This window comes from Semicossyphus pulcher, unplaced genomic scaffold, assembly GCF_022749685.1.
Source record: "Semicossyphus pulcher isolate SPU_LCO1_2020_fin unplaced genomic scaffold, fSemPul1.0.p SCAF_5, whole genome shotgun sequence".
In the NCBI taxonomy this organism is placed as follows: Eukaryota; Metazoa; Chordata; class Actinopteri; order Labriformes; family Labridae; genus Semicossyphus; species Semicossyphus pulcher.
This window is the reverse complement of record NW_027211726.1, coordinates 4,641,440-4,667,322: the sequence shown is the minus strand read 5'-3', so window position 1 is coordinate 4,667,322 and position 25,883 is coordinate 4,641,440. Positions and strand designations below refer to the sequence as shown.

At 40.6% G+C, this 25,883-nt stretch overlaps 3 protein-coding genes across 4 annotated transcripts in view; 1 reads left to right on the top strand and 2 right to left on the bottom strand.

Moving 5' to 3' along the window:
* Positions 1-154, bottom strand: part of clcn1a (chloride channel, voltage-sensitive 1a) — a 36,721-nt gene extending 36,567 nt beyond the window's left edge. Inside the window, exon 1 of the mRNA XM_069681228.1 lies at positions 47-154. Within this exon, the coding sequence (XP_069537329.1) occupies positions 47-154 (108 nt within the window). The remainder of the gene's footprint in view (positions 1-46) is intronic.
* A 1,102-nt stretch (positions 155-1,256) lies between these two features.
* Positions 1,257-12,151, top strand: styk1a (serine/threonine/tyrosine kinase 1a). 2 transcript variants are annotated; one of them, XM_069681434.1, is made up of 11 exons: positions 1,257-1,337; positions 1,432-1,593; positions 4,191-4,246; positions 6,613-6,816; positions 6,952-7,188; positions 7,470-7,651; positions 8,528-8,608; positions 8,760-8,974; positions 9,824-9,864; positions 10,139-10,235; positions 11,201-12,151. In XM_069681434.1, the coding sequence occupies exons 3-11, from the start codon at positions 4,192-4,194 to the stop codon at positions 11,394-11,396; spliced, it is 1,308 nt and encodes a 435-aa protein (XP_069537535.1). In that variant the 5' UTR covers positions 1,257-1,337; positions 1,432-1,593; position 4,191; the 3' UTR covers positions 11,397-12,151. The 2 variants fall into 2 exon arrangements, with proteins under 2 accessions (XP_069537535.1, XP_069537534.1); XM_069681433.1 differs by having other exon boundaries at positions 1,306-1,593.
* Positions 12,152-14,360: 2,209 nt separating this feature from the next.
* On the bottom strand, positions 14,361-24,669 carry LOC138608877 (polyhomeotic-like protein 1). Its single transcript, XM_069681460.1, has 14 exons — positions 24,517-24,669; positions 23,495-23,611; positions 22,187-22,258; positions 21,930-22,058; positions 21,687-21,845; positions 21,491-21,572; positions 20,077-21,050; positions 19,602-19,737; positions 19,326-19,498; positions 19,111-19,201; positions 17,605-17,692; positions 16,847-17,054; positions 15,756-15,972; positions 14,361-15,380 (listed from the first exon to the last, which is right to left on the bottom strand). The coding sequence occupies exons 1-14, from the start codon at positions 24,667-24,669 to the stop codon at positions 15,229-15,231; spliced, it is 2,751 nt and encodes a 916-aa protein (XP_069537561.1). The 3' UTR covers positions 14,361-15,228.
* Positions 24,670-25,883: the final 1,214 nt, after the last annotated feature.

Here is a 25,883-nt window from a genome sequence, read left to right as displayed (position 1 = left end):
GAAGGAGAAACAGAGAGACAAAGAAGAAGACGAATGAGACACTGACCAAGGTTTGCTTGTATCTTAGAGCCTTCCTTTCCGACGCATCTGCGGCCATTGACACACTGTCACTGACCCAAAAATAAACCCACCCGCTCAGCGTCTGTCTCAGCATTACCAGGGCCGCACTGGAAGCCCAGCCAGGACACTCGTTCACACACACACACACACACACACACACACACACACACACACACACACACACACACACACACACACACACACACACACACACACACACACACACACACACACACACACACACACACACACACACACAAACACACACACACACAGACTACATTGCAACACAGTCATAGTCATACACATGCATGGATCCCCACACAAACACACACACACACACTCACTCACTCACACATGGTGTAAAGTGAATCCAGCTGGGGTTACCCCCTGTGCCCCAAGCTAACTGCCCACCCCTGTGAAGTAAGGTCAGCAGTGAACAAGAAATAATAAATGCAAGGACTTTCAAAGAGCTGTTATCCCAAATAATTTCCTTAATATCTAAAGAGATGTGGGGCACCCGGGTAAGGGGGCTAAAAATGTAACACTGAACAGACTGATGTCAATCCATTGCAGCACAGCTTCTGTGGTGTACAGGAGCTCTGTCAAAGACAACTGCACATAAGGGAAGCCAGTGAGATGTCAGTTGCATAGCAACTGACAACCTACTGGCTGGTCAGAGCACCTGTGTGTAAAAGGGTTGGAATTGAGTGAGTTCCCCGTCAGAAAGAAGCAAGTATACCATCTCAATAAGGTACAAGATTAAGAAATTGCCAGGCAAACAACCAATGGGTTGCTTGTTAGAGTCTCTGAAATATAAACCACAACAAACAACCACAAGACAACAAGCAAGGCCAAAAAAACAACAACTACTACATCAAAAACATTAAAAGGGGGAAAAAAAAGGAAACCCAACACAATATCAAAAACCTGATATGTCATTATATACCTGTGCTGTTTCCCCATTTCGACACTAAGCATTTTAGGGGGTTCTCTGGATTTGAAATTGCATCTGGGCCACAAGACACAACATTTAACCCATCATGGGTTTCAAAATGTCATGCCAAGTTTGTCAGGTTGACAAATACAGTCACCTGCCAGTCACACACACAAAAGCACATGAACTGTGACACACAATTACATGCACGTAGCAAATATAATACTGACTGTAAGGTGTGTGCAGGTGATAAGGGTGACATGGTAAAAGTGCCAGAGGGGTAGGTGTGGCCAACCTGACACGGAGAGAGGAAGACGGAGAGACATGAGGAAAGACAGAGGTGAGAGAACATACCGCGCTGTTGACAGCAAAACAGAAACAGACATTCTAACAGCACCCATCTTTTTAATGGAAATGTGTCTGGCTCTGGAAAGGACTATATGTAGCAGACGGACTATGAAAACATGAAAACTGAGAGTGTGAACTGGTCTTTCGACTCTACACCTACATTGCTCTGGGGAGACAGCAAACCACATGTTTTGGATGAGAGAAGCACACAGAGTTTGACACCTGAACATTCTCACATAGTTGGCAAGGTAAGATTAATAATAAAACTCTTGAGGCAAATTAATTAGTGTGGATGTGTGAGTGAAACTAAGTGACTGTGGCCACACCACACATTTTTATTGTGATTTCCACACGTTTGCTAACAGGTTACTGAAATATTACATCACAACAGATGTCTGTTCATATTTTGGGGCTTTTATTCTTAAATCCAAATACACTCATTATTGTTAACACACTTTCATTGTATTCTACGTACGTCTGCGTAAGTGTTGTATGTGTACTGCTGTATTATTTAGTCTGAAAAAAATGGATACTGTATGTAGAAAAATAGTATTGTTGTATAGCCTTTACATTTTTGGTGTAATCATATGTGACACGTAAACTTGTTGTGTTTGTGTGGCCATTTACACGTCTGTGTGTGTTTAACAGCATATTTAAGTGTCTGTTCTAATGATGTGTGTGTGTGTGTGTGTGTGTGTGTGTGTGTGTGTTGTGAGATGACCTACTCTTTTGTTGTGCATAGAGGTATGTGTTGGTGCGGGAGAGGTGCAGTGAATGTGAGAAAAACAATGTAGACAAACTGGTTAAACGCATCGTTCCTTTTAGAGCGTAGAGGACTGTCATGTGCTTTGTCTTAAAAAATGATCAATAGATGCCAGTTTGATTTCGTAAGGGGGTGTGTAAGCATGTATGTGTCACACTGAAAGTGAGCTCTACAATATTTTCCATGCCCTGAGAGGTTAGGATGATTCTGCATTATTACTATACCAAACAGAAATTGTTCTTAGCTGATTACTTGATTAGTTCTCCACAACTGATTTAATAATCGCTACATGTTTGGAGTCATTTTTGAAGAAAAGTGTCGGCAGCTTTACCCAAAAAATGTTGGTATCTTTACTCTTCTTTGTCATTAAACTGAATATCTTTGGGTTGTGGGCTTTCGCACACACTGATCAATATTTTTTCATAATTTTCTTACATTTCACGGAACAAGTAATGAATCTATTAATCGAGAAATAATCATTCGTTTTTAAAGATATATATAATGAAAACTTGCTAGAGGCTTGCCAATATATGGCCCTAATCTGAAGAAGTGGAGTGTTATATGAAAATAACAGCCTCAAAATGCATATGATATTCAATCAGAATGGGATTGTAGTGAGTGACGGTGGCTCTGGGATGAGGGTAACCGTACCATGTGCTGGCCTGAAACTGTTGTGAACTCCTGAATTTCAGAATAACTTTGTTTTGATTCCACCAGGCCGACAGAGAAAACCTCACTCTGGGCTTCATTTGCTTAAGAAATTAGATGGACAGGAGGACAACAGTATACGTGCCTCTACTTGTACAAAGTGGTTTCCGTGGTATTCCAGGAAGCAGCAAAGTGCGTCCCTAAATCTTATACAGGTGTCCTTCCTTTTAACCTCCTGATTTGAATATGTGGTCTACGAGTTGTGTTTCAAATGCTTGTTGTAAATAGAACCTAGGGCACAAGTTCAAATGTACAGGATCAAATGTGCTCAGGTATAATTTGAATAGAGACCACAACAATTCTGACACTCACTCGCCCTGTAAGTTCAACATCTATGTTAGAGTAAAGTCTGTGTGGGAGGCACTGACGTCAGTCAGGTCAGCCTTGTATTTTAAGTGGTTTTTATCTCTATTGTATGAGTTCAGTGAGAACTGGGACATCCACAAGTGATTAACTAGTTGACAATCTTACCTTGCTACTGAAAATCACACATGCTCTGCAGGGAAAAGAGAGGGAGATAGAGACATTCTCTGGTATTACATTCCTCCTTCAAATGCACTTACTGTGGCGCAACGTCATGTTTTTAATGTAGCTCTACATATGTTGCTGGTTTTACCTTAAATATGCCTTTTGTTGCAATCTAGCTGTCTTGACAAATGTGTTCAGGCTGCTTTTTTTAAATGGATACAATAAATGAGTGTATCCTCTCTTTGAAGGGCAGATCTTAAACACTTTAAATCCTCAAATCTATCAACCCTAAAATATTCTGCTCGCTATATAGAGGGGATCCTTAAATGATACATAATATACTGTGCGTTTATAATAACACTACTAATGTGAAAGCTTTGGAATAAATGACAGTTCTTGGGAAATGCTTGATATAGAATGTGTCTGGTATATCATCTGTGTGATTTGAGAAGTTTAATAGGCTGCTAAATGCCTGGTAATCCTTCCAAGGCTTTTATGGATTTGGGTTCACATCTAAGAGATGGTATCACTGATCTCTGCTCCTTTATTATCCGTGTAACTGAGAGCCGGTTAACTATGCATGCAGAAAACAAGTCATCAAGCGAGCCTCGTGAAAAAAGGTCACAGTTTATACTTCATATGCAAGTACAGAGGGAAAAAGCTACTGATATTTTACATGTTTTGCTGTTTACTGGAACTTCACTGGTAACTCTTAAAGCACAGTTAAATTTGAGAGAGCTACAACATCCAGTTACTACCGTGCATAGAGTTAATAAAGAGGCAGATGCTGCTTAACTCTATCTCAGCTTAGGGGATTTAAGTTGGCTGCTGAGCAGGGGTAATGCTGATCTCTTCTTCCAGTTAAAAGTTATGTTGATCTATCTGTTCTCCTCTCTTCTCCTCCAGCATGTCATCCAATTCCTCGACCGATAATCTGTGTGCACCCGATGACAAGCTCTGCAGTAAGGACATGACAGCCACTCTTCATCTTTTCCTCATCATCATGTCCTGCACTTTCTCCCTTTCTATCCTTATGCCTCAAGTACCTCATCTACTTTTTACAAGTCTGCTCCTCTTCACATTCCTCCTCACCTCTATAAAAAGGTTCTGTGAGTTCTCTACAAAGCTGCTTCAGGATCTTGCTGACAACAGTTCCGGGGGGGGAAAAATGTGAAAATACTGGTTCCACTTACTCAATCAATCAATCAAATTTTATTTGTATAGCGCCAAATCACAACCAAAGTTATCTCAAGACACTTAACAAAAAGAGCAGGTCTAGACCGTACTCTTACTACTTCCCTTATATTATATATATATATATATATATTTATATATATGCTATATATTTTTTCATCTTTTTCTTTCTTTCCAGTCCTCCTTCATCCAGTTAATTAAACAGTTAAAAAGGCTGGTGATTTAGTACATTTTACTTTACTATAGATTTTCTATTAATTATAACAATTTATCACAGGAAACGTTTCCTTTAAAACTGTTATTGATGATATCTGTCTTTTGAGTCAAGGTTGATTTTATTTAAATGTTTTTTGACTTTCTTATCATCCATTAAACTAATCCCCAGAGGGTTAGTTTAAGCTCAATATTTGTCTGACTTTAAATAGATGGTCTATGTTAACAAACATGCCATTGAGTGTGAGAGGTTGGTTTGAGTTCAAGCTCAACCAGGTCTTTAATAAAAACACACACAAAAAAAAAAGATCTATGATACACGTTAATCCCTCACCACACCTAAGAATGTGCCACAACCAGAGCCTGATGTTTACACAGAGCAATTCATTTACATTCCAGTTTCTATTTTCTTACAATATTGGATTAACATCAGGATTTTGACAACAGGAGGTGTGTAAGATGAAGGATATGACTGATACTACAGATATTTTACATGTAGTATTGTTATGTAAGGGTGCGTTTGTCTAGGTTGTAAGTGAAGGGTCGATATGGAGGATGAACATAAGTCAAAATAATCTATTCGATTTTTTTCAAAATCGTTCAGCCCTATTATCCAGTGGAGGAGTTACAATTGAACATAATGTGATAATGGGTTAAGCTATTGCAATCAGGAGAACGTTTTGTTTGCTTTTTAGTTAGAAGAAAACTTTCAATATTCAAATGCAATAACTGAAACAGCGCCCCCAGTCTAATGCACCTTCATTTACACCACCACGCTCTTTTGGTGTCAAAAAGAAAGTACAAATTGCTATTTTCTAACCATTTGAAAATTAAAATGAAAACAATATTTGACATTTCATTTTCAAAGACTCCACCTGCTCTACAGTGGACTATATTCAAATGTGATAAGCGAAACAGCGTTTCCAGTCCATTGCATTTTCATTTACATGTCACCACGCTCTTTTGGTGTCAGCATGAAAATGAAAATGCAATCTGTCAGTCCTCTCATCAAGGCGGGTCTTCTGTTACAACATCAATCATTCTCTGTAGGTGGGACACCAGAGGTTACTGAACAGGGGTCAGTTTGGGCGTGGCTTATAAGTCTCTTGTACACAAACAAGGAAATAATTACCTTGATTACTTTATTGCTTTATCTCATTCATTTTCTCATAAATGTATTGTAATGTAAATGTATTTTGAGACATTGTAACTAACACTGTTTGCTTGGAAATGTATCTTTATGTTGACAACATTACAACCAGGTTGTGGTTAAAACGATGGAAAAAATATATTCTAAAGTTGAGATAATAATTAAATTAACTTTTGGATTTTATAGAAATGAATGACTAGTCAAATATTTGAAAATCATGACCCATCCCTAATAATTAATTACTATTTGTTGCCTAATTTTTAGCGGCATGCAAATGGAGGATAATGTAATGTTACAGTGGGGCATCCTGTCAACACTTAAGAGAGGCAAACATTGCAAACAAGTACTCTAAGCAGAACCAGAGTTTTTTCTAAGAGCTGGCTGTCAGCCAACTGTACCAGATGAAGGATTGTAATGATTTGACATCTGGATCTTAAGTAATCAGAGAAACAAGCTGAGCCAAAGTCATCCAGCTGGACATTGTATGCATTAGTGGAAAACACTGCTGAACACTGAAACTCAAACTAGCAGAGCCTTATACACAGTGTAATTTGGATTGTTTTTGTATTCCAATGTCCCTCTGAGAAGAAATTGAGCATCTCTACACTCTCCTAACTTCAGTAGAAGAAATAGGAGGCTAAGAATTTCTTGCCATCTCTTCCTAATCACACCAACTTGCACACAGATAACCTGCTGTTATATAGTCTTGAAAATGCACTGCCTCCCTTTGGGCCTGACATTTTCACATGAACTTCTCTCTTTCTCTCTCAGTAACAAGGGAGCACGATCAAGCAGTGATCATTGTCCCCACGCTGCTGCTCCTATCCTTCCTGGTCACCATACTGGCCATGTGCCTAGTGAAGTATTGTACTGGACAGAGACGGACACGGGTCACAGCACCTCAACGCTACCACAGCTCATCGCACAGAAACACTCAAAGGCACGGCCGCAGACATCACCTACAGGGCATTGATGGTCAGCAAGCAAGCATGCATCTCTGTGTTCATTTTTCATCATATCCTTATTGTATATTTCAATGAAACTCAATTTTGCAAAGAACTACACACACAGATTTATAACTGATATACATCTTTCTCTATCTCTCAACAGCTCCCCCTGGGATAAACCCACTGGAACATGAGGAGCTGCCAATGTCAGTTCAACAGGTGCAACAGAATGTCAGACCAACTCTGGCTGCAGTACCACAGATGCCCACAGAGAGGCACAATGGAGGCTTCAGCCAAGTCACTGCACTGCCACTGTCCTTTTCCATCAAGCCTGATGACACAATCAGCCTATACAGAGCACGCATGAACAACAGGGACGTCATCCTGAGGGTGCTGAAAGGTAAAGTTGACTGTGCCGCACCAAATCTCAAAGTACAGGGTCCAACTGATCGAAGCATGTGTGCTGAAGAAGTGTCTTTTCTTCTTGTATATGAGGAATTGTCCTGGTTTACACACACTAGAATTTCGATAGTGTTTTCTTTTTTTTTTAATGTTCGGTTTAAATCTTAATAAAATTAAACTTTATATGCAGGGTGTTTCTGAAAAGGAGAATATTGCTTCTCTGTGAAAATCCAGGTTAAATATATACAAATAAATTCTGTAATCTCACCTCTACTACAGAAACAGCAAACAACAATGAGAGGCAGCACTTCTTTGGTTTTGCCTCCTTCGTGTCAGGACTTGGCCCACACCCCTTCCTACCGGCGCTGCTGGGTGTGGTTTCAGTGCAGACGCCCCCAATGGTTGTTGTGGAGGAGCTGCAGCACAGAGACCTGTTGGGGTTCCTGTGGAGATGTCGACAGGTACAGGAGTCTATTAATCACTAAAACAAAGATTAGTTTCAAATAGAGGTTCCCACAGTGGTATATTTATGTACTTTACAATGCAAACTGTACAGTCTGTGCTCATTTCAAAAGGCCATATTTAAGACTTTTTAATGTCATCTGCTGCTATATTTGCTTATCCCAGGCTGGACACTAGAGGTAAAAGAACTTACAGTCGAGCCCTGGTAAGGGTCATACAGTTCAGAGAAACATCTGCATGGTTTATTTCATGCTCAAGTAAACAAAGAACCAATGTGAGCATCTTTAAAACAATTTAAAACACTTTTAAATAGTTAGATAGTTATGTGTTTAACTCTTAGCTTTGCCCATGATTGTAACTGTGGCAAAATTATAGTATAGTTAAAGTTATAACTGCCCTTTGCCTTTGGGGGGCAGTATAGGTCATAATATCCTACTACTTAAAGAGAGAAAGACCAGTATCCAAAGCGGCATTACAGTGACAGGAACAGTGTGATCATTTTTTCATGGCTTAAGACAGACCAATCATTCAATTCTGGATTTAAACCTTTGTATGGAAACATCCTCCGACACAGAGAGAAGGAAATGTAGTTTTGTTATGCATGTTGTTTTAATGTGAAATGTGTTCATTTTATATTATTTTTTAATTGTTTGTATTGTAATGTGTGTTTTTTTCATCTTCCTGCCCAGTGACAACAGATGTCAAATAAACAAACAAACAAAGCTAACCTAAACCCATTTCTGAGACGGACACACTAGCTAGAGATGTATGTCACATAACGTAAAGGACATGTTTGGTTTTATGATTGAAAAGGCTAAAATCAAACAATAGAAGACTGACAAAACCTTCTTTCTTCTCCTCCTCTCTCACTAAAGGATAACTCAGGTTTAGAGTCTTCATGTGACATGACAGAGAAGAGGATCTTCAGCATGGCAGGACAGGTGGCCTCTGCACTGGTTAGTTAAACTGTCCTTCTATCTGGCTGTCAGCATTCCTCACTGCATTGATATTCTCGTGATGCTACATTTTTCTACTACTCAATAGTCCTTAAAATCCTCATTTCTAGTATCACTCTAATTACCCTGTCCTTATCTGAACATCTTCAAGGAGTACCTGCACAATCAGAGCTGCATCCATGGCAACGTGGGAGCTCGCAGTGTTCTGGTTGGTGGAGATCTGACAGCCAAGCTTTGGGGATTGGGCTCAGCCTACCGCAGGAGGACACAGGCCCACTCACCGGGGGAGGTAGAGGCCGTGGAGATGAAGAAGTGGCAGGCACCTGAGGTGCTGGGCAGGACAGCAGTCAGTCAGAGCAGTGATGTGTGAGTGTCCAAGTCCTCTTTAAGAATATTAAATAATGCAGTGAAGATGGTTGAATATAAAGCACATCACTGAAATGACCCACACAGTTATTAATAGAGAAGTCGGGTGATTCAGCTTAGTTACAATCTAACTGCTGAGTAACTGATCTATATGAGTTATTCTTTGATATCAAAAGCACATTTCAACATATTATTATATTATTTAACATGAGATTAAAAATAGAAGGCAAACACATCATTCATCTTAACATTCTACTCGAGATGGGTAGATGATACCAAAGTGTTATACTTGATTCACCTCTGTGAAGCACAGTATTTCATTTCATTGTGCAGAAATTATTGTAAATAAAGGATTTCATGTGACTAATGACTTCCTAACCTTGAAACTTTACTGGTGCTTTGCAGAGCGCTTCATTCAGTTTGATAGGTCAGAGAGCTTTACAGCTATAGTCAATGTAAGGATCAAAAGAAATAAGTACGTGAACTTTTCTAACTTATACCAAGTGATAATGTAATAAAATTAACCCAAGCATTTAATGTGCGTCCCTTAAACAGTCCCTTAACAAAATCACATTGACATGTCGTACAAATATCAGCCATGACCTTTTAAAACATGAGGCCACAGTAGCACTGAGAAAAAACACACCATAAAGGTGACCTACATTTATGCTTCATGTCGAGCACTTATGAATAGGGGTATTCAGATTTAATATAATACTGCAACTTAGACTTGTATTGCTCATGAAACTAAAACTATTAAATCAGTGAGGTATGTCTGTGCTTCAGCCCCACTCATGAAGGACAATCCCTTTTGTTAACATATCACCCTTCTCATTTTCCTTTTTTCAGATGGTCCTTTGGTATGCTGCTCTATGAAATGGTCACTTTAGGTAGGTATTTTGAAATTCATACCTCGAAGAGACATCATATATTAAAGAAACTATAGAATGGGTCAACATAACTTTTCAAGTTTTTATTACCATTACCAGCAAAGACTATATATTACTCCCTTTGAAATATAATAAGCAGTACACTAACAGCCATTGTTGATGATACTTAAAACTCCTATAACAGTAGTGAGTCAATTTAACATTACATACAAGTCATAAACATATGTCAAGTAATAGGACTTGAATTTCACATATCATTCTTCTATATATACAGGTGATCCACCATTTGCTCAGGTCATGGCGACTGAACTTCTGCAATATCTACAAAGAGGAAAACATCTAAAACGACCGCCCACCTGCTCAAATTCACTGTAAGATAAATAGAAAAGTGTTTTTTGACTGGAATAAATGCTTCCACTTTTATGATTAATTTATCCTAGGGATGCACAATATTGGATTTTTTGCCGATATCTGATATCTTTCCAACACGTTTTGCCAATTCCGATATATTACGCACAAGTTTTTTCCACCTAACTGCAGAGAACATCAAGTCTCCCCTGTAGTGGAATTAATATCAGCCTACTCTTATTGTAGTGGCCCACTGGCAGATGCAGAAATAACATAATACAGTGGTTTTTAACATGTACACATTCACTGGGCAATATACAATTATATATTACAATTAAATATATACAATTTGGCATTAGTTTATGGTTTCTAGACAAGAAGCAAAGGACACTTTGTCATTCGAGTACATAAACCAATAGCTTAAGTAGCTTACCCTGTATTGTAATGCTCCACGGGTCCTAGGAGTTTCCAAGTTGGGAAGTCGTGCTTCCGACTTGTGCACGTTGTTGGAAACAACATGGACCCTAGAAAAGAAGATGATTTGTTCTGGTCGGAAAGTCATCTTCCCGATTATTCTGACACCACGTGAATGCACGGTGACTTTAGCTAGCAAACTACCTGTCATTAGCTGGTTAGCTAATGTTAAAGTTTTGCTAGCCTGAACGACTGTGTAGTTATTTTGTTGTTGTTTAACTTTTGCAAAGGTAAATTACAAATTATTTGCCCTAAATGCAACTCGCATTTCAAACAAATCACAGTTGAAGCCAAATAAAAAAAACTAACGGTAACGGAAGACAATTTTAACTGTAACTGTAATTAACGGTTAACAGTTAAGCTAGTTCAAGTGAAAAGCAATGGTCAATGACTTACTAACACCCAAGTAAAATCTTGTAATAACCTGCTAACTACGTGTTTACATTCAGTACAAGTTAGAAATAAGCCTTTTTTGCCGGAATTGTGTTTGACAGTGTTTCACCTTGGTGTGTAGGTACGCCATCATCCGGTCCTGTAGCAGTTGGAGCCCCCAGCAACGTCCCTCAATGTCCGAGTTAATTCGAAAACTTCACGCGGGAGAAAAATCAGCCAATGGAAGGACAGTTCTCAGAGTGCCTGAACCACTAGACATCGAAAGATACCTGAGGAAGGCGGGATATGGTGAGGCATACAACTATGCTGTGCTCTGATTGGCTGAGAGTGTCACCAGTCAGGAATACGTTGTTGTTGTTGCCGCACTTGGGCTTGGACCATAGACTGTATAAATATAAATGGACCCTGAGGACCGGACGACCGCAAAAATGAAGAATGAATGGAAATGAAGTTTTTATTTAAAACGCTGAATTTAATTAATTGTTGTTTGTATAAAAAAAAAATATATACTACTATTGGGAAGTACACTCACTATCACTAAACACTATCTTTAAAGAGTAATATATGGATTGTAAATACGTCTAACAGCGATCATCTGTAGGACAAAAAAAAAAAAAACCCACTGCATACTCCCTGCACATGTGTCTATATGTACAAAGCTTCCCAGAGGCAAACAACAGACATATGGGGGTGCACTTTAAAGCAGTGTGAAGGGAACAAAATACTGTGTATTATATTGTACAATAAAGAGAGCTCCTTCATTTCCATGTCTTTTATAAGGACCATCAAATGATGAGATTTTGACTCTTTGTTCGAAGCATCTCAGAGGCCTGGGGATAGAATTTCTGTGATGTGAGTCAGGGCGAGACATGCAGGGCTTTAAACACAAATAAGAGACTCTTGTAGGGAATTTGATACTTGACATAAGCCAGTGCCGAGTATGTTCCCTGGATTTACATCTGCATAGAAGTCTGGTTGCAGCATTCTGTACCAGGTGTAAGTGTTTTTTAGATACCTGGTAGTCTTCAGGTCAAATCAAAATCAAATCAAATTTTATTTGTATTGCGCCAAATCATAACCAAAGTCATCTCAAGGCACTTTACAAAAAGAGCAGGTCTAGACCGTACTCTTTGTTATGTTAGTCAGAGAGAGACACAATATGAATCCACCATGAGTAGCACTTAGCAACATTCGGCACATTGGCAAGGAAAAACTTCCTTTTAACAGGCAGAAACCTCGAGCAGAACCAGACTCATGTTGAACAGCCACCTGCATCAACTGGATGGGCTGAAAAGTGGGTTTGATGGATATGCAGGATAGAGACAGTCAGAGAGAGCAATAACAACATATGTTCTTGTTACAACAACAACATATGTCCTTGCTACATTCAGGTCATAAGAAAGTTTAAAAGACTGATCTTGGATATGACTGAGCCGGAAGAATCTGACTATTGAGTTAATTTGTCTTATCAAACAACTCAAGATCAAAAGGATCTTCCCAAAGAAAGTTCTGATTCAGGTCAAAGTGTAGAAATGAATAGCTTCATAGTGCACAGCAGTAGTAAATAAAGACAGTGGGGCCTAGCAAATAATCAACTTCAAACATTGCAATCCTTGATTAACAGGGAAATGTGTACACTTAAAGCAATAATACAAAGATTGGTATGCTAATTACCATAAAAAATATCAAGGTCAGCTAGATGACCTTAGGTCAGTTCAGTCCCTCTTAGAAAATAAACACACAGGCTCCAGTTTTAAAACCGTTCCTTGATTATTTATTTGCATGATAGTATTGTTAGCCTCTCCCATCAAACTCAGTCCCTCCAAGATTTTGCAGGTTTACGATTATTGCGAGCAAACAAATTTTGATTCTGAAGTAGCTTCTTTATTTAAAAAAAAAAAGTCCTTTATTTAGAGTAACTTTGTGAGAAAAGTGCTACTTTTTGGGAGAACAGTGATTGAAATGGTCTTGTCAACAAATTTAACATCAGTTATCACAGCAGAACTGCAATGATTTGAGAAAATTGTGGCTCACATCTCTTATAATGCAGTACAAGTGCTTTTTTTGGTTTTCACAATTTGCAGAGAGACCTGCTGATTTAAAAACTCCAAAATCCTGGGGCGACTATGACATATAAACACAGAGCTAACAAAGATTATTACCCTTTTTTAAATGAAATACTGTAATAGCCACAGCCACTAACAATAAAGCCAAAGATAGCTAGCTAAAAAGGTAAATACTGTTGGTAGTTACACGCTATGTGACAAAGCTATGAGGAAGACAGAAAGTTTCCTTGATCAAGGTCGCTACTATTCAGTCACACTTTTTGGGAAAGGCAACAGACGTCATTGCTTGAAGTAACATTTGTAGAAAAGTAAGCACTAATATAAAACAAGGAATGATATGAAAAGCAGTTAAAAAACAGACAATCCTCATCTAAACCTAGAAGAGACTAGTGAGAAAGGCCACAAGGTTCACAGAGAGATAACATGAGAAAACTCCTACAGTAAAAAGCGTAAACAAGGCAGTTCAGCAAACAAATGTGCATTTAAATATAAAGGCAAATTTTACACTTATTACAGTATAGTTTAAGGTTTCCTCTTTCACACACTCACTCATTCAGTTTTTTTGTTTTGCCATCCATCCAAAACGTAGGTCCACATGTGGCTGTCAGCCTCTTTTTCATCACAGACTTTCTGGTTTTGTTCACGAATGTAGCTTAAAGAAACTTCAAATTAAAAGCTTATAATCACAGTTGCTGCTTACGTTCATTCTTCATCTGTTCCAGCATTTCTTTGAAACTTTACTTCACAAAATCAAGCCCATGACATTACCCTTCACTCGGACACATATTCTAACTTATGTACGGATCAGCAGCTTTTTGTAGCATTTAAAAAAGAAAGGTTAGTCCTTTTAAAGAGAAGAGACAACAATAACTCCTCTTGTTAAAACTTAAAAAGGTTGGATATCTTCAAGATACCGTATAAAAAAACTTTAATGTTAAAACAGTTTTGGAAAAGTATTTTGTATTTGTGTTTTGTTTCTTCTGTATGTAAAATTAGGGGAACGATACAAAAAAAACTGCCAGACTTAAACTATGAAATTTTCGCTCTTTGAGCCTTGAAATATTTGGGTATTTTCCGGACGCTTGTCCAGTACCTTGTACTTCAACTATACCCTGTAAAATGTAGAATAGGCCACCATTCAAAATGAAGGTAACATTTTACAGTACATTTTTACATTAAAGTTCATTTGGGGGTTTCCTTGCAAAACACCTTTATATCAGTCAAAATAAAAATGACTGATGCAGAATTCTGGGGTTGATTCAATCCAATTTGGCATGTTCTTTTTCAGCATCTCTGACTCAAATATTTGCTGATAGTGGCTTAAATCAGGCAAAGAGTCAACAAAAACATGTTGAAGGAAAAAGCCACAAGTGCTCAACGAGACAGTGTTCTCAAAGTCAACAAAAAGCAGAAGAAGAGAGAAAACCTTTCAAAAATACTTTCCCTGTACAATATGATACAACAGATGAACAGTCCGGTATTGTCATCTGTAAGCTTTCCTTCCTTTTGAATGCTTTGTTGTACTGAAGAAATATGTGATGTAACAAAAGAATTGAAACCGGATGAGCACAGCCTAGGTCAAAGTCCATGAAAAAAGGAGCTCTATTTGTAAATAACTTGCAAAAATGTGTGAATCCTATATCCTTATTCTACTTACACAATACAAGTGATTTCAGCACTAAAAAAATACATTCAAAACCATCATGAAATTGTGCCTCTACAAAGCTAAAGAACCCTGTAAAGCTATTTCTGGTTTTTACACAGAAATAGGATTTTAGGGAGCATTCTTCTGCACCTAAATGTAGCAGGTAATCTGTCATTTTGATGCAAGGAATAAACAATACCCCTGTACAACTACGACGTTTGAAAATGTGCTCAAGAGTGAAGAAATCAACAACAGATTCAAGTGCTACAGCCCTAGTTTCGTCTAAAGAGCCGGTTTTGAAAATGAAGTGTACCTCTCACATTCACCTGCAGGAGTCTGGCTGATCTGAGACCAGTTCCATTCCTGACCTGGGTCAGAGCAGGAGCTTGGGGTAAATGCCCGGGGCTTGACTTTGAACGATGTGGATTTAAGAAAACATCAGTCTCTCAGGTTGTTAATGTGTGCACAGATCTTGAGGGCAGGACCGAGCTTGATGTTCATGGTGGACATGAGATGCTCCTCCTTCAGCAGCATCAGGGCCTGTCCGTCAATCTCCTGCGACAGGAACTGGGGGGCAAGATCCTCACAACCTTGCGAAGAGGAGAAAGAGGAGTAAAAGAAGGGAGAGAAACAAAGGTAACAATGAGAAGGAGGAAAATAAAAAGACAAACAAAAGCATCTAGTCTCCACATTTCAGAAGATCAAACTACTGAATTTTAGGTACTTTTTCTTGTATACATAACATAATATATTAACCAATAATAAAAATGTATGAAGGCAAATTTTCTTATCATTCACAGGTCAGTTAAACAACTTGTGTTTTCACCAGTACAGAGAAATTACTGCACACAAAAGCTAATAATTCAACTTGAACATATCATCACTTTAAATAGTTACTTATGATGTGTACTTCGCAGAAAACAAATGCAATCAGCATCAGTATTCTACCGTTTAGATTTTCCAACCTTGTAGAGAGGAAATGAACTGCGACACTTCCTCCACGCTCCAGTGGGCGGGGCTTGCAGGCGGGCAACCGGGTGCAGAATTCTCCGTTGGGAGCTGAGGAGGAGGAGGAGGCTGCTGGTGGCAGGAGGCCGAGGAGGCGGGCGAGAGGGACATGGGGTCATCTTCATCCTCCTCTCCACTGGACTCCTCGTCTGAATGGCTGGACTCAGAGCGGCACTGCAGGGAGGAGAGGCAGAGGAACCGATGAGAAAGGCATTAGTGATGGTTCAGAAGTCGACAGTGAACCGTTTTGTGGCACTGGATTGTTTTAGCAGTTTGACAGTGAGTGATAATGTGCATAAAGATTAAAGCCTTACAAAGAATAAACAAAAAGATTGAGCTGCTTTCTGGGCAAACAGCACTCAGCTGCAAAGCTTAATAGATGTTGTTTCGCTGGAACATTAGTGCTGTATCTTTGGTGAATTAGACCTTGAAAAGAGGCAGGCAGCTGTAGAAAGTCATTCACTCAGCTATCAGTGGATGCAAACCATACTTTGTGTATATAAGATAAATGGAAAGTGTCATCATTGAAATAATGATCATCAAACAGTTTGGCAGCATCACAGGGAGAAGGGAGAGAACGAGGCTGCAGTTTCTACATGCAGCCACTAGTGGGCAGACAGTCTTAACATAAATAACTAAAAGCCATTGATGGAGCAATAATTTCCTGCAAATAAGGTCAGATGATCGTCTTGATTCTCTCTATTTATTGTCTTTTAGATGCTCATCAATCTCAAGCGGTGAAATGAATAATATTTATGAGTTTATACAGAATCTGAAGAAAGGAGTGTACTTCACTGGCAATGGGAAAATAGACAATCAGCATTTATTAGCGGGTCATCCGGGGTCTGAAAAACCAGTGTCAATGTGCTAATTTAATTATGAGTTTCCCACCCTGACTGTGACATCAGAGGAAAATGGCCGCCATGTAATTATGGTGAATTAGACCACATCAGTGCAAAGGTACCAAATCTTTCAATACCTAGAAAGAACTTAGAAATTTCCCATTATGTCTTTAGCTGCACGTAGGAAATGTGCGGCTCCCTCTCACCTTGACAGGTATGGGTCTCCCTGCTATCTTCGCACTGGCTATTTCTGAGCTGGTCCTGCGGGGAACCCTCCGCCTGGGTACTCCTCCCTCCTCGTCTGAGTTAGAGAGATGATCTTGTCCGTGATCCGGATCTGTAGCGTGACCTTGACCCTGCCGCAAGCTGAAGTGCTGCCTGAAGCTGACGTTGTACCTGGGGAACCAATACATACTGTATCGTAGACAAAGAGTGACATATACGGTACTGAAGCCAAGACGAGCAACACATACAGTTGTTATCTCTTTGCACCATACTCGGTATAAAATCCATACACATGTAGTGGGCAAAGGGACAAATGCAAAGCAGAGCAGAGAAACAATGCAGACAGAGCATTGTTTAAACAGGGAAACACATGATATGACAAATACACACATTTTAATATGGAGCAAATTCAAAAGAGACAAAAATAACTGAACTGCAGTTTGACATGAAAACAGACAAAAGTTTACATGCCTTTTTTATAGAGAAAATAGGATGAAGTGAGACTATTAAAGAATTCAAACATGAGAACAGAAAACAGACGTGCTGTGAAATATGCAGCTGTAGCCACCTGCGATTCAGACACTGCTGCCACACCTCTCTTACATTTAAAATGTTTAGAATGTCCATTTGTAATGTGAGGGATTTAAGGCTGCACTGGCTTCAGCTCTCAGCAGCAGAGTGTGTCTTACTCTAAGATGGCTTCCACTGCATATATTATATTTCATGCATGGTGAAGTACCTCTTGGCACAAGACATGGAGCAGAACCTTTTGGTGCCTCTGAACTGGCTGGCGGGAGCAAAGTTTTTACAGTACTCACACTTCAGCACTGAGGGGAGAGTTTGGAGGGAAAGACAGAGCAGAAAGTAAATTATTAATTACTGTCGTTTGTATGTAAATAATTGTGCTCAATCAAAAAAATCAACACAGAACCGCACATCACTATTCCTTTTCACTGGGCTGTTTTGTTGCCTTCCAGTCAAAGTCAGACGTAGGAAAGGTTGTATTTAAAACGCTGTGTGCTGTGGTGACGCTCAGATAAACAGAGGTCAAACAGGGGTCAAGTTGTTGTGTAAATCCTGCCCCCTGTATCCATGTTATGTCATATTTGGCGAGGTTAACATGCTAATTAGCAAGGAACGTTAGCTGTAAGGCCTAATTAAAAAGTGAAATGTACACTATGTCCTTACCCTCCCACCCAGAAAAGTTTATTTAGTCATATAATGATACAAATACATTTTCAAAGTATTCAAGTATGTCCTCACACTCTTGGAATTCTGACTTTTACCAAAGTGGTGATTTTCTACATGACGTCATGAAGAGCTTCACTGATATAGGGTTTTTTTGAGACTGAAACAAGAACTGACTGCAGAGGGATAAACTAGCATATTACCAAAATGGTTGCTGATATGATAAATGTTGAAGCTGGAATCAAAATAGACATTTTCTATGTTGATTATGCATCAATATGACTACACAAATGCATCCTGAAGGCTGCTTTCTAACACAAACAACCACAAGTATTTAGTGTTACTATAAATGTTCATGTGCTGCAGACATTCCTGATAGAATTGCAAACAATGCAGTCGGAGCGTGCTCTGCTGGACAAACTTTGTTATGACACCATTTCTAAATCACCCCAAGCATTGTTTTCTGTATTTTATGTTCTTTAAAAAAAAGTATTTTATCCTGGCGTCTATCTGAAACATATACGCCAAAACCATAGAAAGATGGAGGACATGACAGCTCCCTAAAAGTGAAGCCAAAACAATTTCGAGCGCCCCCTGCTGATGGATGATTGACAGCTCTGTTGACAAATCAGGCTCCTGCAGCCAATATGTTCTGTATTATCAGAGTAGAGGAGGAAGAGCGAGAGGAGACGTAACTAACACTACAGTCATTGAAGTTTCCATAAATGTTAACGTTAACCTCAGGCCAACACAAAGAAGCTGTTCTGCTGTCTTTGCAGCTTTCTTCCATAATTTAAGTGTGTTTTGGTTAGTTGAAGTGGCTACTGCGGCTCCACCCGCCAATCTCTACTGTGAAGCTCTAACTCAAATGACGTCACCATCGCAGGGCCAATCACAGGGGCTATTTTGGCATCAATTTCATACAATGAGAGCAGATGGAGACGCATTGTCAATCTATATATACGGTCATTGGCCAAAACTGTTGTATCTGTAATAAGCCAATATCTGCAACCAATAAATCAACCAGGCTTTAGTATTTCCAGAGTAGTTTGATTACCTGTAGCTGTTGTAACAGTCTCTGATTGGTTAGTGTCCGGACTGTCATTAGTTAAATCCTCACCAGTCGAGTCCTTAACTGAACCACACACCTGTCAATCAAACACAAACAGAAGAGAAATATATGACCGGCAGACCAGAGTCACACGTTTGTTTGAAAGGAATTTAAGAAACTAGAAAATATATATATAAAGATCAGTTTGATGATGCACTCACAGGGAAAGGCTCCGCCCCTTCCTGGATGACAAAGCCCTCTATTAGGTGTGTGAGGACGTTCGGTTTGACCACAGCTTGGGGGGGAGGAGCTCTCTCCCCCTGCCCGCAGACCCCACGGGAGACTGACAGCACCGGGGAGGGAGAGGGGGAGGCTGGGGGAGGAGCTTCAGAGCCTGAGGGGAGGTGAGGGGGAGAAAAAAGGTAAATACTGTGTGCTGAGAAATATTCACAGTCACCATGTTATTGATGGAGAATGACACGTTTCTATGCTGTTACCTGCTTCGATGGGATTGGTTTGAAGTGCTGAGGCATGGTCTCTGACTGGCTGGAGCCGAGGAGGGGAGGGGCCATCTTCGTCATTGGCTGAATTGGAGTCTGTTTTTCTTTTTAGAGAGCCACTCGACTGCTTACCCTAAAAAAGGAAAGGGTTCAAACACATCAACAGATGAAAAGAAAAGGCAATAGGATATATACATGCTACCATTTGGACAATTTTCTGAATCCAAATGTGACAGGAAAAGTTTAGGCTGAATTTCAAAGACTTTGGAGTACCTCTATCAGGCTGAATCCAAATATTTGGACTTCACCTGACTTTAGTAGGTTGAACTGTTGCATCTGTCTACTGTGTAAATGTAAAGTATTGTCAAGCAACTCTTCTCAGCCATAAGGGGGTTTAAAAAGGCGAGAGGTGAAATTTAAAGCAATGCTCACAACAAGAACTGTATGAAATGTTGACTAATGAACAGCTGACCTGTGGGGTTCCTGATGAGTCTCCATTAGTTGTCACAACAGAAGACGATCCTCTCTGCTCCTCTGCCACCAGGGGGAGGGAGAGGGAGGAGCGAGACATGGAGGAGGGAGGAGAGGAAACAGCGGGGGACTGTGAGGAGGCGGGGCTTGATGCCAGTGCTCCATTCTGACTCTGTCCAGAGCTCTGATTGGCCTGTGGGTGCACCTGAGACACCTGAGCAAGTGGGGGAGCCTCCTGAGGCGACTGAAGCGTCTTAAGCCCCACCCCTCGGCCCATAACTCCTCCCTCTCTGGAGGCGATGGAGGCCACCATGGTGAGCAGGCTGGAGGAGCTGCTGAGGACGGCGGCTCCGTCGTGACTGCAACTGCCCCGGGCCAGAGCCAGAGCCTGCGTGTTTCCCAGCGTGCTCTGCCGCGCCCCCACGATCTGGACCGGGATGTGCGGCGGCTGCAGAGCCTGGGAGGAGCTGCTGGAAGGAGGCGGGGCAGGCAAAATGGGAGGGGGGTTCCTTGAAGGCAGCTGTAGGGGCAGGCGGAGCCCCTGCAGAGTTTTGGGTTGGATTGGGATGGGTCCGTTTCCGTGGCCTGATTTCTCAGCGCTGAGCGATGTTTTCTGCAGAGGCTGCACCACCAGCGTCTGAGCGTTCACCGCTGGTTTGATGGTCGCCGTGCCGACAGGATACCCGTGGGGCTGGGTCGCCGCAGTGGTGGTGAGGACCAGCGTGTGAGCTGCTGTGGGAGCTGTGGTTCCTGTGGTGAGAGTCCGGGTCCCGTGAAGCAGGAGCTGGGAGAGAGGGATGGAGGAGGTGGAGGATGAGGAGGAGGCACCATGGGAGGAAGAAGGGTGAGCTTTGAGGTTGGTGGGCTGAGGGTACGTGGGGATTTTGATGTGGGGGGGCTGGGGCTGAGGCTGGCTTGGTTTGGTGGGGGACTGGGAGTTTGACTGGTGGGAGGACTGGACCAGAGAGTAAGCAGCTGGAACGGACAGAAAAAACATTTATGACAATTAAAGCTTAAACAATTCAACGTTAACTGAATTTTTGATAACCCGTCGCCACTGAGAACAAGCTGATAAACTGACACAGACATATTATCACATTATAAACTTAAGATGGTGAATGTGCTTGCAAACATTAACACAAAAAAGCATTAACAAGGTCGTGTACAGTGGGTTCATCAGAGATTGAGAGTTATAATCAATAAAGTAGTGAGAGAAAAATAAAAAATAATGAGCTGAAAGATGATGACAGGCTCCCTAGTGCTGAGCGGAACTGCAGACTCAGAAGTTTCACAGTATTTACATGGCAGCCATTTTCCCCTGACATGGAGCCAATTGCAATGTTACAATCAGGCAGTGACAGACACTGACTCATGAATTAAAGACGTGCACTTTTCAGGTTGCCTTCCCTCCCTACCTGAGTCACTCCTCTCTGGAGCTTCTGTTTTGACGCCAACGCCTTTTTGACTGGACACACCTCGCATCGCTAGATTCTGCACCTGGAGACAAGCAGGGAAGTAAAAACATTTAAAGGTTAAATCTCTGGCACAGAATCAGAGTGGTTTTAAAGTGAGCTGAAAAGACACCAAGTCCAACACATGAGCTCCACAAACCTGGTCATTATCCGATTGACTGCCTGAAGAGGAATTTGGCGTCACTTCCTGTTGCTGAGCCTGTGGCTGCTGGGTAACGGTTGCCACAGCAGCCGTTGCCGTGCTGCCAGGCATAAAGATGAGCTGTGAAGAAATGGGGGCCCTGAGGGAGCGGTTGACCTGCAGGACGACAGGATGGCCATCAAATACACAGAATACCCGAATAACATAAACTTGAAAATGTATCAAAACAGTGAAACTCACCCTCAGGTACATTTGTCCCTGCCCCCCTGCCGTACCACTCAGCAGCACTGATTGGCTGATTGTGGATGTTGCTGAGGCGCCCATAGGACGGCTGCTGGTAGTCGACCCTGATCCAGACGTTACACTGACCTGAAAAATAATAAGTTACTTTAATTTGTAGGATTTATGTTTTTTTATGCTTAAGTTCAGACATAGTTCAATCAGGACACAATAACAGTGTGTGGGCTCAAATGGTATCTGTGTCAAACAGCACATACAGCTGTGGTGCTGGTGGTCTGAGAAGAGCTGCTGCTGGAAGGACTGGACTGACGACTGGCTGCCAGAGTAGCCTGGGAGGAAGAGAGAGATGAGGAGAAGAGAAGTAATGAGCTGTAGGTTTTGGTGTACTCCAAACCAAACCAAAAGTGGGATGTTTGCAAAGGCTGTCAGACATTTGAATGAGCCGCTGCGAGCCAAATCCAGTATACTGAGAACAAATAGAAGCTGCTTATGAGTCGAGGTTAGAGCCTGTCTAATCTCTATTTCTACATTTCTATGTAGAATCTGTAGACTGGTTTTTAGGGACGGCAAGTGTTCTGGTTTCCCTTTGTACTACGCTTGTGGTCCAAGTAATATTGACCAATCACATATCAGCAGGCTGCGACGTATGCAGGAAAAACAGTCCATGTGGAGAGCAAAAGCTATCCCGGCTCCCATCAGCGTCATCTGACGATGATTTAGCTCCTTATTAATCTCTATAAACAGACATCTGTTCAGCTAACAGTCTGTTCTAGATCAAAAATTCAACTTGAGATTAATTCCCTTGACGCCGTGTCATGAAAGTGATTCAGCGTCCCGATTTCCTCGAATGCATCAGAAATGATCGTTCTGACCTCTGTTCAACAAACGAGCATGTTAAAGTAGTTTTCTTCTCTTCTTGAGGACAGACCTGACAAAGCTTCATTTGGACTTCATACTAATCTGCATAATGATGTTGAAATTTCTTAACTTAAGAGCCGTTAATTAAAGTAAATCACAAGAATGCGGCACGCAGAAAAGGAAGCCTTGACTGGAAGTCTTTTATCGCTCACTGCTGGCTACACGCCCGGCATGTTCACCATTGTCCCCAGAGGATATAGTCAGACTACAGCTGATGGGATCCGAGATTGGAGCCTGACCGATTTTTGAGACAAACTCAGAGAGATATTTTAGAGAGAAAAATCAAAAGGTGCTTAGAAGGCTGCTTTATTAAACACATAACTTTAAAGAATTAAATTAAATTTAAAGATTATCACTCATCCGAATGCACACTACCATCTGTTAAAAGAAGTCTCTGAAGGAGGAAATAATCGGTCACATAATATTATTTAAAATGTAATGTTTATGTGACAGTTTACTAATGCAACCATAAGGAAAGGTGGCTCTCTGTTTCGGCCGGGCATGCTGCTTTGAGCATTGTTTCTTTCAGGTGTGCAAACTGGTGCCTTATTTATTAGCGTCATTTCACTATCTTTTCACTATCTAAATTCATATGTGAATGCCTAGAATCTGACATATAATGAGGCAAAGTCTGAACATCCACGCACCTTTACCTGTTGCACGGCGGCCAGGTTCTGCAGCTGGGCGTTGTTGATCTGCTGCTGCAGCATCAGCTGCTGGAAGTACTGAGCTGCATTAGGCTGCCTCTGTAACGCCTGCAGGGCCTGAAGGGAGGAGAAGAGGAAGAATGACATAAATCATGGCAGTCAGGCAAATGGAGAAAGAGATAAGAGAAGTAGGAGAAAGGAGGACATGAGGAAGAGACAGAGAGAAAGCAGGAAGGAGACAAGTCGAGGAAGAGCGATGGAGACGAAGAAGAAGTCAGGGAGGAAAGAAGAGAAGAAAGAAGCAGGAGAAATAATAGAAAAGGGAAGAACAGTGCCATGAAAAATGAGAGAAGGAGGACGTAGAGTGAGGGAAACGAGGGCAGAGAATGCAGGGTGGGGGGGTGCCAGCTGCTTGATGTATGAGCAGAGGCTCGTACAGTAATAAGTTGAGGGATGAAAGCGAGCGTGGCGGGCTGGATTAGTGTGTGCAGGGTGACAAAGACAGATGGCTGTGCAGGGTGACAGAAGCCTGAGAAAATTACACAGAGCCCGAATCAACTCAGCACGACTCAATCTCCTGCTTCACCTCCGTGCTTCACTCACTCTCCATCACTTTCTGCACTTACATCAAAAACATAACAAGTGCATCCTCCTACTTTTACACAAACATGCTCAGTGGAGACATGTGACAGCTGATGTTTTTTTGACAAATTCACGAGGGATGGCAATTCAATTAAACAAAAAAGACAATATAAGACTTCACAGCAATTATGTCTTTAAATTCATGTTGATTAATCCATCATTTCTTTTCTCCATTAATCGATAACTTGTCTGATCTATAAAATGTTTCCAAAATGCCAAGATGACATCCTCAGATTCTTGTTTTGTCCTTCATTCAAAGACATACTTAGAAACCAAATTTTATACTTAGCGATTAATCTATAAGGAGAAAAAAAGAAGCAGTCTGGATAGATTAAAAGCCTGCACAAGCACACAATGCATACCTACACACACACACCTACCTGCACGGCCTGTCTTTCATACAGAGACATGGAATTCATCGGAGAGGGGCGGGAGCTCGTCCCAGATGCAGCGCTCCCATTGGTCGAGGCCCCCTGCTGGTTCTGCTCTCCGTCCGTCTCCATGGTGTCTGAGGAGACAGAGGAGGCGTCCATCAGTCACACACAACGACAGAGACACACACACACACACACTTTCTCTGATGAAAAACCAGCCGTCACCGTTCTGGACACACACCGTCCTTCACCGAGCCGAGACTCTGCATTACTGAGGTAATATTTCACCAGGTGTCTGATGTCCCGCTCTCACTCATATGAATACTTTAAGACGTCGACTGTGACTGATGTTTCCTTCTGACACTTTCAACATGTTTTTTTTTTATATTTCACCATTTTTCTCTACAAAATCACAATAATTCAGTGTAGAGGTGTTTTATAAAGATGTGCTGCGCAGGTTAACTCTTATTAAAAACATGTTTAATCTCTGCACATCAACAGGAAAAGGCTTTTAAAGACAAGTTTAATTTCAAAATAAAACATAACTTAAACGTGTTTAATGAATAGTTAACAGTTGTGTATTTTTAATTACATTTAACATATGCTCACAAAGAAGAGACATACAAATAAGTAAAAAGAAAATGCAGGGGGCAACTAAAGGATAAAACAAAAACAATGGCAATATAAATAATAACAGAGGTAAAAATAAAAAACTATACACACTATGTACAAGTTATATATGTAATAAAGCAATATTAAAAAGAAGAATATGTATAATTATGGTATACATTGATATGAATAATAAATAAATGCAGTCACATTGTTTCTGATATGCGTGTTGCATTATTGTTAATTGTTTGTATTTTGTCTTCCTGTCTTAGTCATCTTTGTCATTAACATTGTGGCTCTTTGTTTTTGTTGTACGTGTAGTTTAATTGAAAATGGACACTAAAAATGATGCCTTCAAAAGATTTCTTAAACTTGGTTACGTGTGACTGAAGATATGAGCAGAACATTTCACGATTAGAAAATCACTTGTCAGCAGCAACACTTTACCTGAAGTATTTCAAACAGATATTTAGTGATCGTCTGCAGCATGTGCTGGGACTTTTAGCCTGATACATGCACCACGTATGATACATATTGTGCACTTATTGCATTACTGACACTTTTGAAAGAAACAATGAAAAAATCATACATGCAAGTCTGACACAACTTTTTTCCTTCCACCTTTTCCCACCACAAAATCAGCACTGGACTCAACATCCATACTGTTTATCTATTTTCTATTTTTGTATTCTATTACAATTTTAATTATCATGAAACAAAATACCATACATAAACACCATACTAATCCTGTTGCTAAAAACCAA

Bases quoted from the DNA above. Each gene is read 5' to 3' on its own strand.
- styk1a (XM_069681434.1), top strand. From the start codon at position 4,192: ATGTCATCCAATTCCTCGACCGATAATCTGTGTGCACCCGATGACAAG. The intron at 6,817-6,951 runs GTCAGCAAGCAA...ATCTCTCAACAG, and splicing joins TCACCTACAGGGCATTGATG to CTCCCCCTGGGATAAACCCA. The intron at 10,236-11,200 runs GTAAGATAAATA...CTTGGTGTGTAG, and splicing joins CCCACCTGCTCAAATTCACT to GTACGCCATCATCCGGTCCT.
- LOC138608877 (XM_069681460.1), bottom strand. From the start codon at position 24,669: ATGGACGCCTCCTCTGTCTCCTCAGACACCATGGAGACGGACGGAGAG. The intron at 21,846-21,929 runs GTGAGTTTCACT...GTCGTCCTGCAG, and splicing joins AGGGACAAATGTACCTGAGG to GTCAACCGCTCCCTCAGGGC. The intron at 17,055-17,604 runs GTACTTCACCAT...TCTACGATACAG, and splicing joins TCCATGTCTTGTGCCAAGAG to TATGTATTGGTTCCCCAGGT.